Source organism: Oryza brachyantha, chromosome 6 (genome assembly GCF_000231095.2).
Source record: "Oryza brachyantha chromosome 6, ObraRS2, whole genome shotgun sequence".
Taxonomy (NCBI): domain Eukaryota; kingdom Viridiplantae; phylum Streptophyta; class Magnoliopsida; order Poales; family Poaceae; genus Oryza; species Oryza brachyantha.
Window position 1 is genome coordinate 19,371,968 of NC_023168.2, and position 13,780 is coordinate 19,385,747.

A 13,780-nucleotide genomic window follows, 5' to 3' on the forward strand; every position below is an offset into this window, starting at 1 on the left:
TCCGTGTGTTTGAGCATCCTTATATGTGCTAAAAAAGATTCAACACCATTGACGGTTGTGTGGGTGACTTCTAGGGCCTGTTTGGAGAGTTTTTCTCAATTGCAGCTTTTTTCAAAAGTTATTTTTGCCAGAAGCTGTCATAAACGGTTCACAACTTCTGAGAATCTATAGCTACAGATTTTAAAAAATAAACTAAAAAGTCAAAAAGTGAGTTTCAGAGTTTTTTTAGATTCTCAAAAGCTGGTTTTTAAACAATGCTTGTTAGAATATAAAGTCCCTCCAAACATGTCCTTAATCTCCAAACATGTCTATGACACTGATGCTGTGTATCTCCACTTATCTATCACTATAAGGTCTATGCGAGCAGTGCTGTAAATGATCCGGACACACGATAGTGAGCTTTCCTAAGACAGTACTGCAAATGATCTATGTTGGTATTGGACACACAATGGTAGAGCTTTACCATAATATGCGGTACAAAGATGGATGAGCTTTACCATTTACCATGATACATAGCGCCGTGATATTATAGCTCAGCATCATATAACTTGGCGCTATGAAACATGCCAGTTATTAGATAATGTTTTTAAATGGGTTCATTTGTAAGGTTTCTATGTAAAAAAGGTTTGAATGTGAAAAAAACATTGTAATAGAAGTGACTAGTTTTTTTATCTAATTAAGCGCTAGGCAGGATTCAAACTTAAGACCGTTGACTCATGCACTGACTAGTTCAAACCAAAAGATTCATACAATGATACATACGATGATACAAAAGATGGAAAATTTATGTTATATTCCAACGCACCTAGCATTTAGAAAAGCTTTATCCTCACCCTTAAGGACTTGCAATCATGTATGTGCTTGGATTAGAATCCTTTGACTTTAGTTGAACAATGATGCAAGTTTAGGAGTTTCGGACATCCGATCTAGGATGAATGGACGAGATCCAAATTACTACTGTACGTGTGTGGTAAATTTGATGAAGTAGACACGTTATATATACTGCAAAAAGCTATAACACATTTACTGTAAGCCTCTATCTTTAATATTTAGGGCTCATATGGAATAAAGAAATTTTTGAGGAATTTTGAAGGATTAGATTCCTATAAAAAATCATATATGCTTCTGAAGAATAAAGGAACATCTCTTCCAAATTCTTTTGAAATGTTTAAGTAATGTCTCAAAACACAAGGAATTTTAGAGGATTTTTAGTATGAGGTCCAACATTTTAGAAAAAATTCTTTGTGTGTGTGTCTCTCTCTATATTACTATATTCTAAACAGTTATTCGGGTAGTTTTTCTTTTTTTTCCATTCTATAAGATTTTGATTAATATGATATGCTATAATCCTATATTATTAGGATATCCGTGTTTTAAGAATCATGCCCCCCAATAAGCCCTTAAAATTAATGGATTTGGTTATGTATACCGGTACATGCTCAGCAAGTCATGGTGGCGTGTGTCCTTTACTGTTGTGTGTTGAGAAACAATTTCTTGAAAATATCTTTAAAACAAATTTGACGCCATTATTAACCATACACTCCTATATGAAAACGTGCACGCCTGTGCGGTGACACATCGGGGCATCCATTTGCATGTCCTTGTATACATATAATATATATGCATTAATAAAACATTTTCAACGTCATTAATATTTAGAGCTTCCGGTGGTTGGAACTTGGAAGTGGACAGCAATGGTAAACCGGAAACCAAAGACGAATAGTTCAAAAAAACATCGGTTTTGTTTTAAAATTTGAAGTACTCCGACTCGGCCTCCCCCCCTTCGATTTTGTTTATTTTTTTCCCTGTTAAAAACAATGGATCCTGCAAAATATTATTTTCAAAAATAACCCTTTTGATCGTGCTAGTGCAGATAACGTGATATTTGACTACTATGTATGGTAAAAAAATATCACTTAAATATGTATGATACATGTGGAATAGTTTTACTAGGTTAGTTGCTTGCCATGTCATTATAGTTAGCGTTGTGGACAATACAATAATGTCACACGGCATGACGTCACAAATTCTTACCTATGTGATATATGGCTACAATTTGATCATGACTATTTGTGAAATGTTTCGATAATAAAGTTGAGGGTCTCATTTGCCAAAATAAAAGTACTATTATTGTAAGAAAAAATAGCCAGCCTTTACGCTGCATGTTCCATGGAGTGGACTGAATAAATCAAAAAACAAGTGAACGAACAAACAATACACATGCATATAGTCTGCAGCTTGACGTTGCTGTCTGGATCAACCACGCCTATAATTGTCATGATATGTAGCTGAACTGATAGTACTATTTCATATGGGCAGAATATAGTACGTGACAATTTGTTTTCATAGTTCACTATGGTATGCAGTCAAGTGATAGACATGGCCAAAAGGGTTAGGGGTCATCTTTTTTGCTTTTTAAGAAAAAAAACCAAATGCTATATTTACAAACAAAAAATAATTTATAATTTTTTATATACGTGTTTTTAGCCATCTGACAAATATTAAAAAGTAAAATATGATGAAAAACTCTAAAATCACCTCCGAATTTAAGTTTTATATTAATAAGCAAAAAACGAGTCTGTTCGTTTAAAAAATAAAGTATTGCAAGATCTATGGGTGAGATATTGTTTTTTAAAATGTAAAAAAGACACTAAAAATTCTCCTTATTCCCCATCCCATCCAGACGGCTCATGTGCCAAACAGGATTCTCTAACGTACCTCACAAAAGTCAGAGATAAACAGTACCGTGACGTGACTTTCTGTGTATTTTTGGCCGTCGGATTCGCAGTGAACGGTTGAGATTGATCACAGTATTGATAAATAGTGAATATGCTATAATATTTTCACCGGTTCTACTGTTGTTGCATTTTTTAACTGCACAACACTGTAGCTAAAAACTCATTTCACTGTGCATTTTCTGTGACTTTTGTTGATAAAGTCAGATACTCCGGATTGCTAATGCAGGGCCTGCGTGGAGAGGCTGAACCTATTTTTTATGTTTAATTTGGACATTTATTAATCATGTTTATGTTTTTTTCAACAAAAGCCTAACCCCACACGAAAAAAAAGTTATTTGCAAATTTGTCACTGGTTTTTTCTAAATTGAAAAATATTTTGGAAGAACAGTTTACCATTTTTATAATTTTTTAAATGATAGTTTTGCAATAACCTATCAAACAGCGGCAAATTTGCAATCGTCAAAGAAAGAAAAAAACCAAACCAAGCCGGAGTGCGTGAGCCATTACGTCGTCGCGCCGCTCGCCGGTCGCCTCCCGCCGTCGCCGTCGTCGAAGCCACACGCCCCGCCTCTATTTTTCAATCCTCGGAGAGACCAATCCCCATCCCCACCGCTCTCTTCTGAGTCCCTCCAGCTCCACTCCACGTCTCCCACCATCAACCAACGCGGTCCACGCCACGCGCGAGGAATCCCACAAATCTGGACAAACACCCTGCTCGAGCCCCTCTCCACTTGATTCCCTTACCCCGCCTCCCGTCGAATCATGCGTTCGTGTTCGATCGGGGCTGCTCTGATTTCGGTCTGAGCTGTGGAGATTCTTCCAGTTGAGAGTGAGGGATGGAGGTGAGCAAGGAGGAGTTCTTGAGGCAGTTCGGCGGCGACTATGGCTACCCGGACGCGCCCAAGGGCGTCGACGAGATGCGCGCCACGGAGTTCAAGCGGCTTCAAGGTGCGCTAGTCTCGACCTTGTCAATTCATATACTTGCTGAATTTTGGGATGGAAAAATGGAATTTTTAAGGCATGATTGGCATGGCTGGAGCTCCAGCTTCACCTCTCCTGGAATCTAACCAGACGGTTCCTGCTCCATGCAAAATGGGAGGAGCATGCTGATAAACTAGATAGATGGAGTTGGGTTCGAGCAGCTCTGCTCTAGACTCCACTAAAGAGTTAAATTTAAGAGTTTGGAGCCCTACCAAATGGGCCCTTATTGTCTTGTGAGAACTAAAGGATGGATAGAAACTAGCGGCGTTTGATCAGATGACCGTGCTTCTTTATTTATAAATTCACTACTGTATAAACTTGTGTTTGAAAGTTTTTAGCTTTGTTGTTAAGGAGTGAAGAGAGAGACCTACGAATGTGCTTGTAATTGGATCAGGTCTATATATTTTTAACTTTTTTTTTTTGGGTATGGTTGTTGAGGAGCAGGGGTGGTGTACCTGGACCATGCCGGTGCGACGCAATATTCAGAGGCGCAGATGGCAGATGTCTTGAAAGACCTTACATCCAATGTTTATGGAAACCCACGTATCCTTACACTTTGTGGCAGTGTTCTGGACACTATTTTTGTTACTTTGGTATATCATTGCACTGCAGATTCTTGGGGTTGTGTTCTTTGACATGCTTGTTAGATAGTCAGAGTGATTCAAGCATGGCTGCAAGTGATGTTGTTACTGGTGCACGCCATCAGGTATTGTGTGGTAGTTTTCTAGAAATTTTGCTTCTGGGGAATGGTTAATTTAGCCTCAAGGCAGTATGAGTTAAGCTCTACCAGTCCATGTCTATGCCAGTAAACACATATGGCATATGGGCAATACTCAAGTACTCAACACTTTGATGCCCATGTTAGCAGGCTATCCTGCATCCTTTTTTTTTTATTCCCTAGTTGTTGCTACTTCCATATCAACTACAATGATTTATGCCCTGAAAGTTTGCATGCATTTTGTTCAAATGCACCGCAAAAGGTGCCTGCGTGGCTACAGCTTTACTATAGCCAGTTATGCACATGGTACAAGTTGCCACCTGCTAATTTCTTGTTAGTGATGTGAACTTATTTTCACAGGTTTTAAAATATTTCAACGCATCTCCCAGAGACTACAAGTGCATATTTACCTCTGGGGCAACAGCAGCTCTGAAACTTGTTGGTGAATGTTTTCCATGGAGTAGAGAAAGCTGTTACATGTACACGATGGAGAATCACAATAGTGTACTTGGGATAAGAGAGTATCCTACCACAAAAAGTTTCTCAGATCATTATGACTCTATTCTCTGACTAGTCAAAGCATACAACACTATGGGATATACAGCTGGTTTATGTACTTAGCTTGATATCTTAATGTCTTCATATCTCTACTAACATCATTATATTCTTCTTTCAATTCCCTTCATCAATATTCTCTATAATGTGTTCTGCATTCGAACATGAGGCAATAATTTCTCCTAGGCAGTTCCCCAAAATTCCATTTATTCTTGGCAGTCTATTTCTAGAATCATGAAATGCACACTGGCACGTTCTGTAAAGTTTGTCTTCCCTTAGCAAATTTCTAGATATGCTCTGAGTAAAGGAGCTACTGCCATGGCCATTGATGTTGAGGAGGTGGTTGATCTGGCAAAGAACCATGGAAGTGATAGTTCGTATAAGATTTCAAGACACTCAAACCAAAGAAGAGGCAAAGATGTGCTTTCAGACAGTTGTCATAATGGAAGCTTTTCAGATATTTCAGGTCAGCTCCTTATGATTCTTATTTTTGTCCTTTACCATGGCTGAATAACAAGCCTTATGCATTTTCTATATCAGGTTGCAATTCTTGATCAATGCTCTAGGATTTATAGTTTGCATCGAATCTTATTTTACTTCCTACTTCTTATCTAATAATGATGTTTTCTCTAGCTTTGTTTTATTCTTTATGAGAGAATTAACTGGTAACACATTTGTGAACAACACCGCAGTATAACGAATGGCAGATATGATATTTTGCGCTCATTGGAAGATTAATTCCAGTGTGTTGCTTAATATTAACTCTCACTCCTTCATTGCTTCTGTAGGGAACACTTGGAATATATTTGCATTCCCATCAGAATGCAATTTCTCAGGACAAAAGTTCAGTCTGAGCTTGGTTAAGCTCATCAAGGAAGGAAAAATCCCATTGCAGCAGCAGTAAGATGCACTGAATTTGTCTTGCAGGATCATCACCCTATTTTCCTTGGACTCCAATGTCTTTAGCATGCTTATTAAGTGCATTAATATAGGGATAAATGGATGGTTCTGATAGATGCTGCAAAAGGATGTGCTACTGAACCACCAAATTTAACTTTATATCCCGCTGATTTTGTTGTCTGCTCCTTCTACAAGGTAATCCACATGCACCTGTTGTGGTTTGAAATGCTTGGCCCTACAAATGTCACCAATTGGTATCTTTGGCAAACCTGCAGATATTTGGCTATCCAACTGGTCTTGGTGCTCTAATTGTAAAAAATGGTATACAACAAGCACTTATCACTTAGCATGATTTTTTTCTTTCGATTTTCACATGCTATAATATAAACTACACTGGATAGGATAAGATACATCAACTTACCAGAGCAATCTATACATTTGCCAGCATTCTTCTTTGCAAGGGAGTGACACCCTCTCTAATGATCTCTTCTATATTTTCCATTTTATGGCAGAGGCTGCTAATCTTTTGAACAAGACATACTTTAGTGGAGGTTAGCAGTCACAGTTTGTTCTAAGTTTTCAGTAATCTATATTCTATATCCTGGTGTTAACGTAGCTCTGGAATTGTTATAACATTCTAGGAACCGTAGCTGCTTCAATTGCTGACATCGACTTTGTTCAAAAAAGAAAGAGTATTGAACAAGTTCTAGAGGATGGAACAATCTCGTTCTTGAGCATAGCTTCTCTCCGACATGGGTTTAAGATTGTCAACATGCTTACTACCTCAGCAATCAGACGGTACCTAAAACAGTTGGCCGTAATATCCTGTTCTTTATGTGCCTGTTAATACCTTATGTTCTTTTGTAGGCATACCACATCCCTTGCAAATTATGTGAGAAAGAAAATGCTGGACTTGAAGCACAGCAATGAGATAAATGTTTGCACAATATATGGACAGCAAGCTTCCAAGGTTCCATAACTAATTTATACTCCCTCCGTTTTGTAATGTAAGACGTTATAGCTATGCTTAGATTCATCTATTGATCAATGTATATTGTTCGTATATATGTCTAGATTCATTTGCATCCATATAAATTTAGATGATACTAGAAAGTTTACATTGTGAAACAGAGGTAGTATTTCATTATATTACTGTCTTCATAAGAAGTACCGCTGTTTTTGCTTTGCTTCCAGTGGTATCCATAATTCCATATAAGAACTACCCATTATGAATTTTGTTAGCTCTCTGTACTTATCTGTTCTTTCCGTTGTCTGACTTTTTAGGTGGAAGGTCTGAAGATGGGCCCAACAATCACATTCAATTTGAAAAGAGAAGATGGCTCCTGGTTTGGATACCGTGAGGTGGAGAAGCTTGCTTCCTTGTTCGGGATTCATTTGCGTGTAAGAAATTCTCCACTTTCCTCAAATCTCTCTTTTAGCAGTCTACTGGATCATCTTAATGTGATGGCCATTTTACCCATGTATTATATGATAAATTTGAGCTGTGAGAATCAGGATTTCTAAAAGCGTGAGAATCTAATTATGTTCTTATGAATGATAATTCAGACTTAATGCAACAGCAACACTTTATAGATTTATGAACAAGCAGTTACATCATTACATGTGTTGTGCAAGTCCTGTGTGGCAAGTGATGTATTATGCATTGTGGTACTTATCTTGTAGTACAAATCAAATATATCTTATCGCAATCATATATCTTTTCACACAAGAAAAACATCGTAACTTGTATTTCTGATTTTCTTTGTTTATCTCTGTTGTTTTCCAGACTGGCTGCTTCTGTAATCCTGGCGCTTGTGCTAAGTATCTTGGCCTGTCACATTCAGATTTAGTTTCTAATTTTGAGGTACTACACCACACAACCTTATATTGTCAACACAACAATAGGTACACCATTATACCTTCAGATGTTTCACATCTTAACAAAGCAAATGTACTCTATACACATCAGGCTGGGCATGTTTGTTGGGACGATAATGACATAATAAATGGAAAGCCAACTGGTGCTGTCAGGATATCGTTTGGGTACATGTCCACATATGAAGATGCAGAGGTGTGATATTTGTCCATTTTATTTGTTTTAAGGGCACATACATATTTCCATGCATACTTAACTTTATGTAGTTATCAGCTATCACTAATCTCACGTTCCCCCTCTAGAAATTCCTGAAGTTCCTGCAGTCTTCTTTTGTCTCCCTACCAGTGCAATTCAACAACGGGTACATGTTGAATATGAACAGTCTTAACTTAATAGGTAATTGCATTATAATACGAAGCCAGTGATGTATTCCTTTTTTTATGCATGTGGCAGTAAAGTTCATATACTTTCGTAAGTTGCAGATAATTCGAGTCAAAAGGCTGTTTCAGATATTCACTTGAAATCCATAACTATTTATCCCGTGAAATCGTGCCAAGGATTTAGTGTGAAGAGTTGGCCACTAACCACTGGTGGTATGTTTAAATTCTGCACCTTAGACTTAATTCTTTGATTTGTAACTTACGGTTACCTTCTATGCACACTTCATAAGTTATTGTGTGTTTTGTTTTAACTTAGGACTAATGTATGATAGAGAATGGCTTCTCCAAGGGGCAGGAGGTGAAATTTTGACACAGAAAAAGGTAGATGAGCGATTCCTATTTGGTGTATCTGTTAAGTCTTATGAGTTAGTATGATGCTGTGACATTTATGCATATATATTTTTTTTGTGGTGGAGAACCTACAAATGTTTCTGGATTTTTATATGGTGTTCTTATACTGACACTGCAACATTTCTTTTATTTATTAGATGCCTTATCCCCTTAAGAAAAACATCTAACGTATTGTGAAGAATAGTCTGTTTGAAATTATTTAGCCAATATATCCTCCAGATTTCCTTTTAAGCATAATTGACTATATTATACAGGTGCCAGGGTTGGGCTCTATCCACACATTGGTAGACCTGGAACTTGGGAAGCTCTTCATAGAGTCTCCCATGCGTGGGGATAAATTGCAAATCTCTCTTGAGAGTTTGGCTGATCTAAGTGAAGAAGTAGATGTATTTGGTCAGAGGTATGATTGCATATGCTTACGAATCTCCCATTTGAGTATTTGACTGATCCTTCATCTTTGTTCTTCCAAATTTCCTCTGTCAATGTACTTCAGTTACAAGAATGTAAACCACATAAAAGTGGAGGGTGGGGGGTCCCTACAGTATTTGGTATTATAGTTATTTTGCATTTTATTTTGTAATATTCTCGAATGATCATGTTCTTGCAAAATGCTTTAGGTACGAGGTGCAAAGTTATGATGTCAAGGTAAATACATGGTTCAGTGAAGTTATTGGACGTACTTGTACCTTGGTGAGATGCTCAAGTTCCAAGTACCGTTCTCGTACATATACTGGCTTGAGAGATCGTCCATGTAGGGATACTCAAAGCAAACTTAACTTTGTTAATGAAGGACAACTTCTACTAATATCAGAAGAAAGTGTCTCTGACCTCAATAGTCGGCTAAGTTCAGGTATCCTACCGCCTTCCTTTTCCGCTCTTTTTCATTTTTACCACAAGAGATCCCTCTGCTCATTCCTATAACCAATTGAGCTTGAATGCTTGATTGTGCCTTTCTGGGTATGGTTTAACATAGTCAGTACCCAATGTATGGCTGGCTATCTGCACATTATTTTCTTGGAATAACCTGTTTATGGGAACTTATTCTTTAGTTACATACTTTCCAGGCAAAGGGGACTGTAAGAAACCGTTGCTTGTTGATGCCATGAGATTTCGTCCCAACATTGTCATCTCTGGGCCGAGTCCATACAGTGAGGATAACTGGAAAAAGCTTCAAATTGGAGAGGCCTGTTTTACGGTAAGTGTCTATTGCCTGTAAGATACCATTTCAAGAAGATAGTGTTTGCAAAATTACAATTGCCGAGTTACTAGTTTCATTCATTCTGGATGGTTCATGTGCAGTCCATGGGTGGTTGCAACCGCTGTCAGATGATCAATCTACAGCAGGACTCTGGGCAAGTGCTCAAATCAAAGGAACCGTTGGCCACTTTAGCGTCATACAGGCGAAAAAAGGTAAATCACTGCAAAATTTGCATCAGTGGCCAGCTTGCACCTATTCTTCAGCCATGTAATTCCACATTTACATGTGATCAGGGCAAGATTTTGTTCGGCATCCTGCTGAATTATGAAGACAATATGGATGGAGAAAATGAGATTTCTACAGAGAGATGGGTCCAAGTGGGGCAACAAGTGTACCCTTTTGCGGAATGACCACGAGTACATATATGGTGATGGTTGTAGGTGAATACAGAACATGTCGGCATACAGAGCATTTTCATATTTTCCAATGCATAAAATGGAGCAAGTTTAGTTAGGTGAATACAGAATATACCTTCACATGTATCACATATGTAGTCTTCGAAATGCCTTTTATCTGTAACATAAAGTGGCGGTAAGCCCTACCTCAGACAAAACGAAATGATTGTAAAGAAAAATGTATAGGCGAAGTATGGTTCAGATTTCACATATCCTAATGATCACTGTTTCTGTCATTCTGGTGCGCACAGGGTACTAGTCCTATTAGCAATCCTGACACACAAATTGATAATATTTGAGAACCAAATGTGGGCATGTCACATGTGGCCTTAAGAACTATGCAAATAACTTAGTACATGCCATTTCCAGAACTGGAATACTAGTAGATATTAAAAGTATCTATGAACAGGGAGAGCTGAGGCCATGCTGCATACACAATGAAATGCCTAACCTGGAAGGTCAGATTGCGTTCACTATTGTTACGATGCCATTATAGTTTGATCCCTTGTACCTGCAGGGGAGAGCGCTCTAGAAACTAGAGAGGACAGCCAAGTAAAAACTTGTAGAATTTTAACCTTTTATGTAGTTCTATGAGAGCTGGAGTTCGTAGCAGCTATAGCCCATACCATTTGTACAGTGCATCACATATTCACATCCAATATCGCAACAACAGGGAGTAAGCAAAAGCTCCGTGACAGGTATATGGTGATGCAAGAGAAAAGATCAGGTGTGTACTTCAGTCCACTCTGCAATTAATGTGCCGGTTAATCTTCAGAGGTTGATGATCTGACTCATCCACATTTGAACTCAATTCTCGCCAAATTGTTCCCTCTTCAGGCTTAAACTCTTTCCTCAGGATAGAACAACCTTCCACGAACAAGCTTTCTGGGTCGAAAACATAATTTTATCATTAGTATTATGTACAACAGGTTTTGAAAAATATGGCCAGACAAATTTCGTCTTAAGTTGAGTAAATGACAATTGAAGTAGTTTTGGTGAAAGTATAGTCAGAGGTATACCTTGTAGGGGGTACCTCCTCTTCGGATAAAACCTTCAATAGCCTTTCCTCGAATGGTGTGCTGTGCCATTTGATTTTTTGATCCTAATCATCACACAAGCAGTGTATTTACATATAACCTCTGTTTAAGAAAAAAACACTTGATGAGTTAGTGATAATACCTCTTGATATTTTTTGGTTGTGTTTGGAATACCATGAAAATCCAATGGCTTGGACAACCTAGGAGTAGGATTCTCCTCGTCCCATTTAGACTCAGTAGCCATAAAGACGTGTCCCTCGAGAAGATTTTTCTCATCATACGATCGACTCCCCACTGAACACTCAACAGGACCCTCATTCTCATTGCCTGCGGCTGAAGGTTTAAGCCAGTTTGATAGACTGCATACCTCAAGATTTTCATCTGAAATGGATTTTGGTATCTCATCACCCAATTGCCTTTGGATGCCGAGCTGACACTTAGACTTTGGGAGAGGTAAAGAATCAGGCGATTCTCCTTTTTCCACTGAATCTGAAGAGGTCAGCTGTGGCTTCTTGATAGAATCTGCGCTCAAGTTTCTTCGTTTGGAAGGCTTGGAGGATTCTTCTGTAAGTTCCATCTGCCGAAGTTTGTTCTCTATGGGTCTCACAATGGGATATACGAATTGTTTGCGGGTCCGCACAGGCTTTCCTGACGGCCCTTTATGTGAAGTACAAACTGTTCCAGGGGTTTGCATGTCGTCTCTGAGAACTAGGGGAGTAGGAAAAGGTGAATCACCGGAACCAAGGTTCATGCTTTTGATGTTCTCAAATGGGGACTTGTCTCCGGTAGCTGGTTGATATACTGATTCCACTAATGGTAGATGTTTAGTATCTTCAGTTTTAAGTTCAGGTATGAAAGTATGATCCTCCTCACATTTCAAGCTGCATAGTGTGGACACGCCACATTAATTAAATAACATGATAATATTAAAAGAACTTCAGTCACTAATGGAAACTAGAGCATTTCTTACCCTTCAAATGATTTAGCTTCAAATGCTGGAGATGCCTCCACCACTGCCGGTGCATTTGTAAGAAAGCTATCATGCTACATGTCAGAAGGTGAAGGTATGAGAGAATGAATACTTACCAAAGAAAATATATTCCAGAGATCCACTTCTCACCTCAATGTAATGTTCCAAATTGATTTGACATGATGCGCTTTGAAGTTCAGCTGGGGTTTCAGGTATTGCGCCAATTAACTTGAGGTAATTTGCCTGGGTAGAGTTAAAAAAAAAGTGCCACGAAAATTCAACTTCACGGTAAAGTAGACTACATCTTATCCCTTACAGCATGTCTCAACATCTCAGTACTCAACAATTTATCATCTTCTGTGAGGTCTAAACAAAAAGGGTACAGACAGCAAACACAGAAGGAAAAAATGCAGAAGATAAAAAAAATGTGGATAACATGTGCACCAAGATATACAGGATAACAGGATCGGTGAGCTTTTCAAACCTATGCATGATGGAAACTATGGGCAAAATCATAATCCCAGAGCTTATAATGTCAAAATATTATCTACAGGTGCAATGCTCATAAGTCAATAGAACTAATATTTACTCAACTATAGGGCAAATAATATTATTTTTACAGGACAGATCTTACTAAGATTCAACCATACAGTGTAAAAATTCCACAATCATCCAATTTTCGCCATAACATAATTGTGAGGTGATTCGGCCATACAATTGCAGGTTCACTAATCATTATTAGGTGGGTGACCAAACACCATTCAACAGGAAACCACACGCATACCTCAGACATAAGCTCCTCAGCAATGCCGCAATCCTCACCCAGATCCTCATGAGACCCTCTACTTGCTCCAAAACCTAAAACTAACAATGCCACACACAGATTGGGGACACCGTCGAGACTAGCCAAACGAAGCGCACCTCAAAGTCGATCAAACCTCACCTTGCTCACCATCTGAGAGCAGCAGCTCCCCGAGCGGAACCTTGCGCGCGGGCGAATCCTGCGGGGAAACGCCAGAGAACAATCACCACCTCAATCAAAAACCCCTTCCAACACCCCCCCCCCCCCGGCCCCCCCGCTAACCCCCAAACCCCCCAAAACCAAACAATCCAACACGAGGTGAGGCAACGAAGCGGCAGGATATGTTTAGGGCTAGGGCTAGGGGTGGGGGTAGGCTTCCTTACGCGGCGGCCGGAGCCGGGACCGTCGTCGTCGCGGGGGCGGAAGAAGGAGAGGAAGAAGCCGACGAGGACGGCGTCGAGGAACTCCACCACTGCCCTCGCGATCGTCGCCGCGTACCGGCACATCGGGGGCGTCGTCCTTCCCGCCGCTGATCGGGCAGAGCCGGAGGAGGCGAGGCGGGGGCGGCCGTGGACTCGTCGTTTGAAATGGGAGAGGAAGACGAGGGAAGCAGCAGCAAGCTGCCTCTTCTTCTGAAACAAAGGAGATAAAAAAAAGATAGAGAGGTATAGAGGAATGTAGGATTGCTAATGGGCTGGGATTTCGTGATTTCGGCCCAATTATTTAGTGGTTTTGGGCCTCTTTTATTTTCAGCCAGAT

At 39.4% G+C, this 13,780-nt stretch overlaps 2 protein-coding genes across 2 annotated transcripts; one reads left to right on the forward strand and one right to left on the reverse strand.

The window, feature by feature from the left end:
* The first annotated feature begins 3,214 nt into the window (after positions 1 to 3,214).
* On the forward strand, positions 3,215 to 10,510 carry LOC102708066 (molybdenum cofactor sulfurase). Its single transcript, XM_006656300.3, has 22 exons — positions 3,215 to 3,686; positions 4,164 to 4,262; positions 4,367 to 4,425; positions 4,798 to 4,958; positions 5,283 to 5,458; positions 5,781 to 5,892; positions 5,985 to 6,087; positions 6,168 to 6,213; positions 6,405 to 6,443; positions 6,534 to 6,690; positions 6,760 to 6,862; positions 7,177 to 7,293; positions 7,679 to 7,756; positions 7,862 to 7,963; positions 8,071 to 8,164; positions 8,251 to 8,361; positions 8,465 to 8,529; positions 8,814 to 8,959; positions 9,177 to 9,409; positions 9,624 to 9,754; positions 9,859 to 9,969; positions 10,051 to 10,510. The coding sequence occupies exons 1-22, from the start codon at positions 3,575 to 3,577 to the stop codon at positions 10,165 to 10,167; spliced, it is 2,472 nt and encodes an 823-aa protein (XP_006656363.1). The 5' UTR covers positions 3,215 to 3,574; the 3' UTR covers positions 10,168 to 10,510.
* A 454-nt stretch (positions 10,511 to 10,964) lies between these two features.
* On the reverse strand, positions 10,965 to 13,554 carry LOC102706111 (protein JASON-like). Its single transcript, XM_040525200.1, has 8 exons — positions 13,444 to 13,554; positions 13,163 to 13,220; positions 13,004 to 13,077; positions 12,370 to 12,462; positions 12,220 to 12,293; positions 11,392 to 12,130; positions 11,232 to 11,314; positions 10,965 to 11,097 (listed from the first exon to the last, which is right to left on the reverse strand). Exons 1-8 carry the CDS (start codon positions 13,525 to 13,527, stop codon positions 11,052 to 11,054), a joined length of 1,251 nt encoding a protein of 416 aa, XP_040381134.1. The 5' UTR covers positions 13,528 to 13,554; the 3' UTR covers positions 10,965 to 11,051.
* Between the last annotated feature and the right edge of the window lie 226 nt (positions 13,555 to 13,780).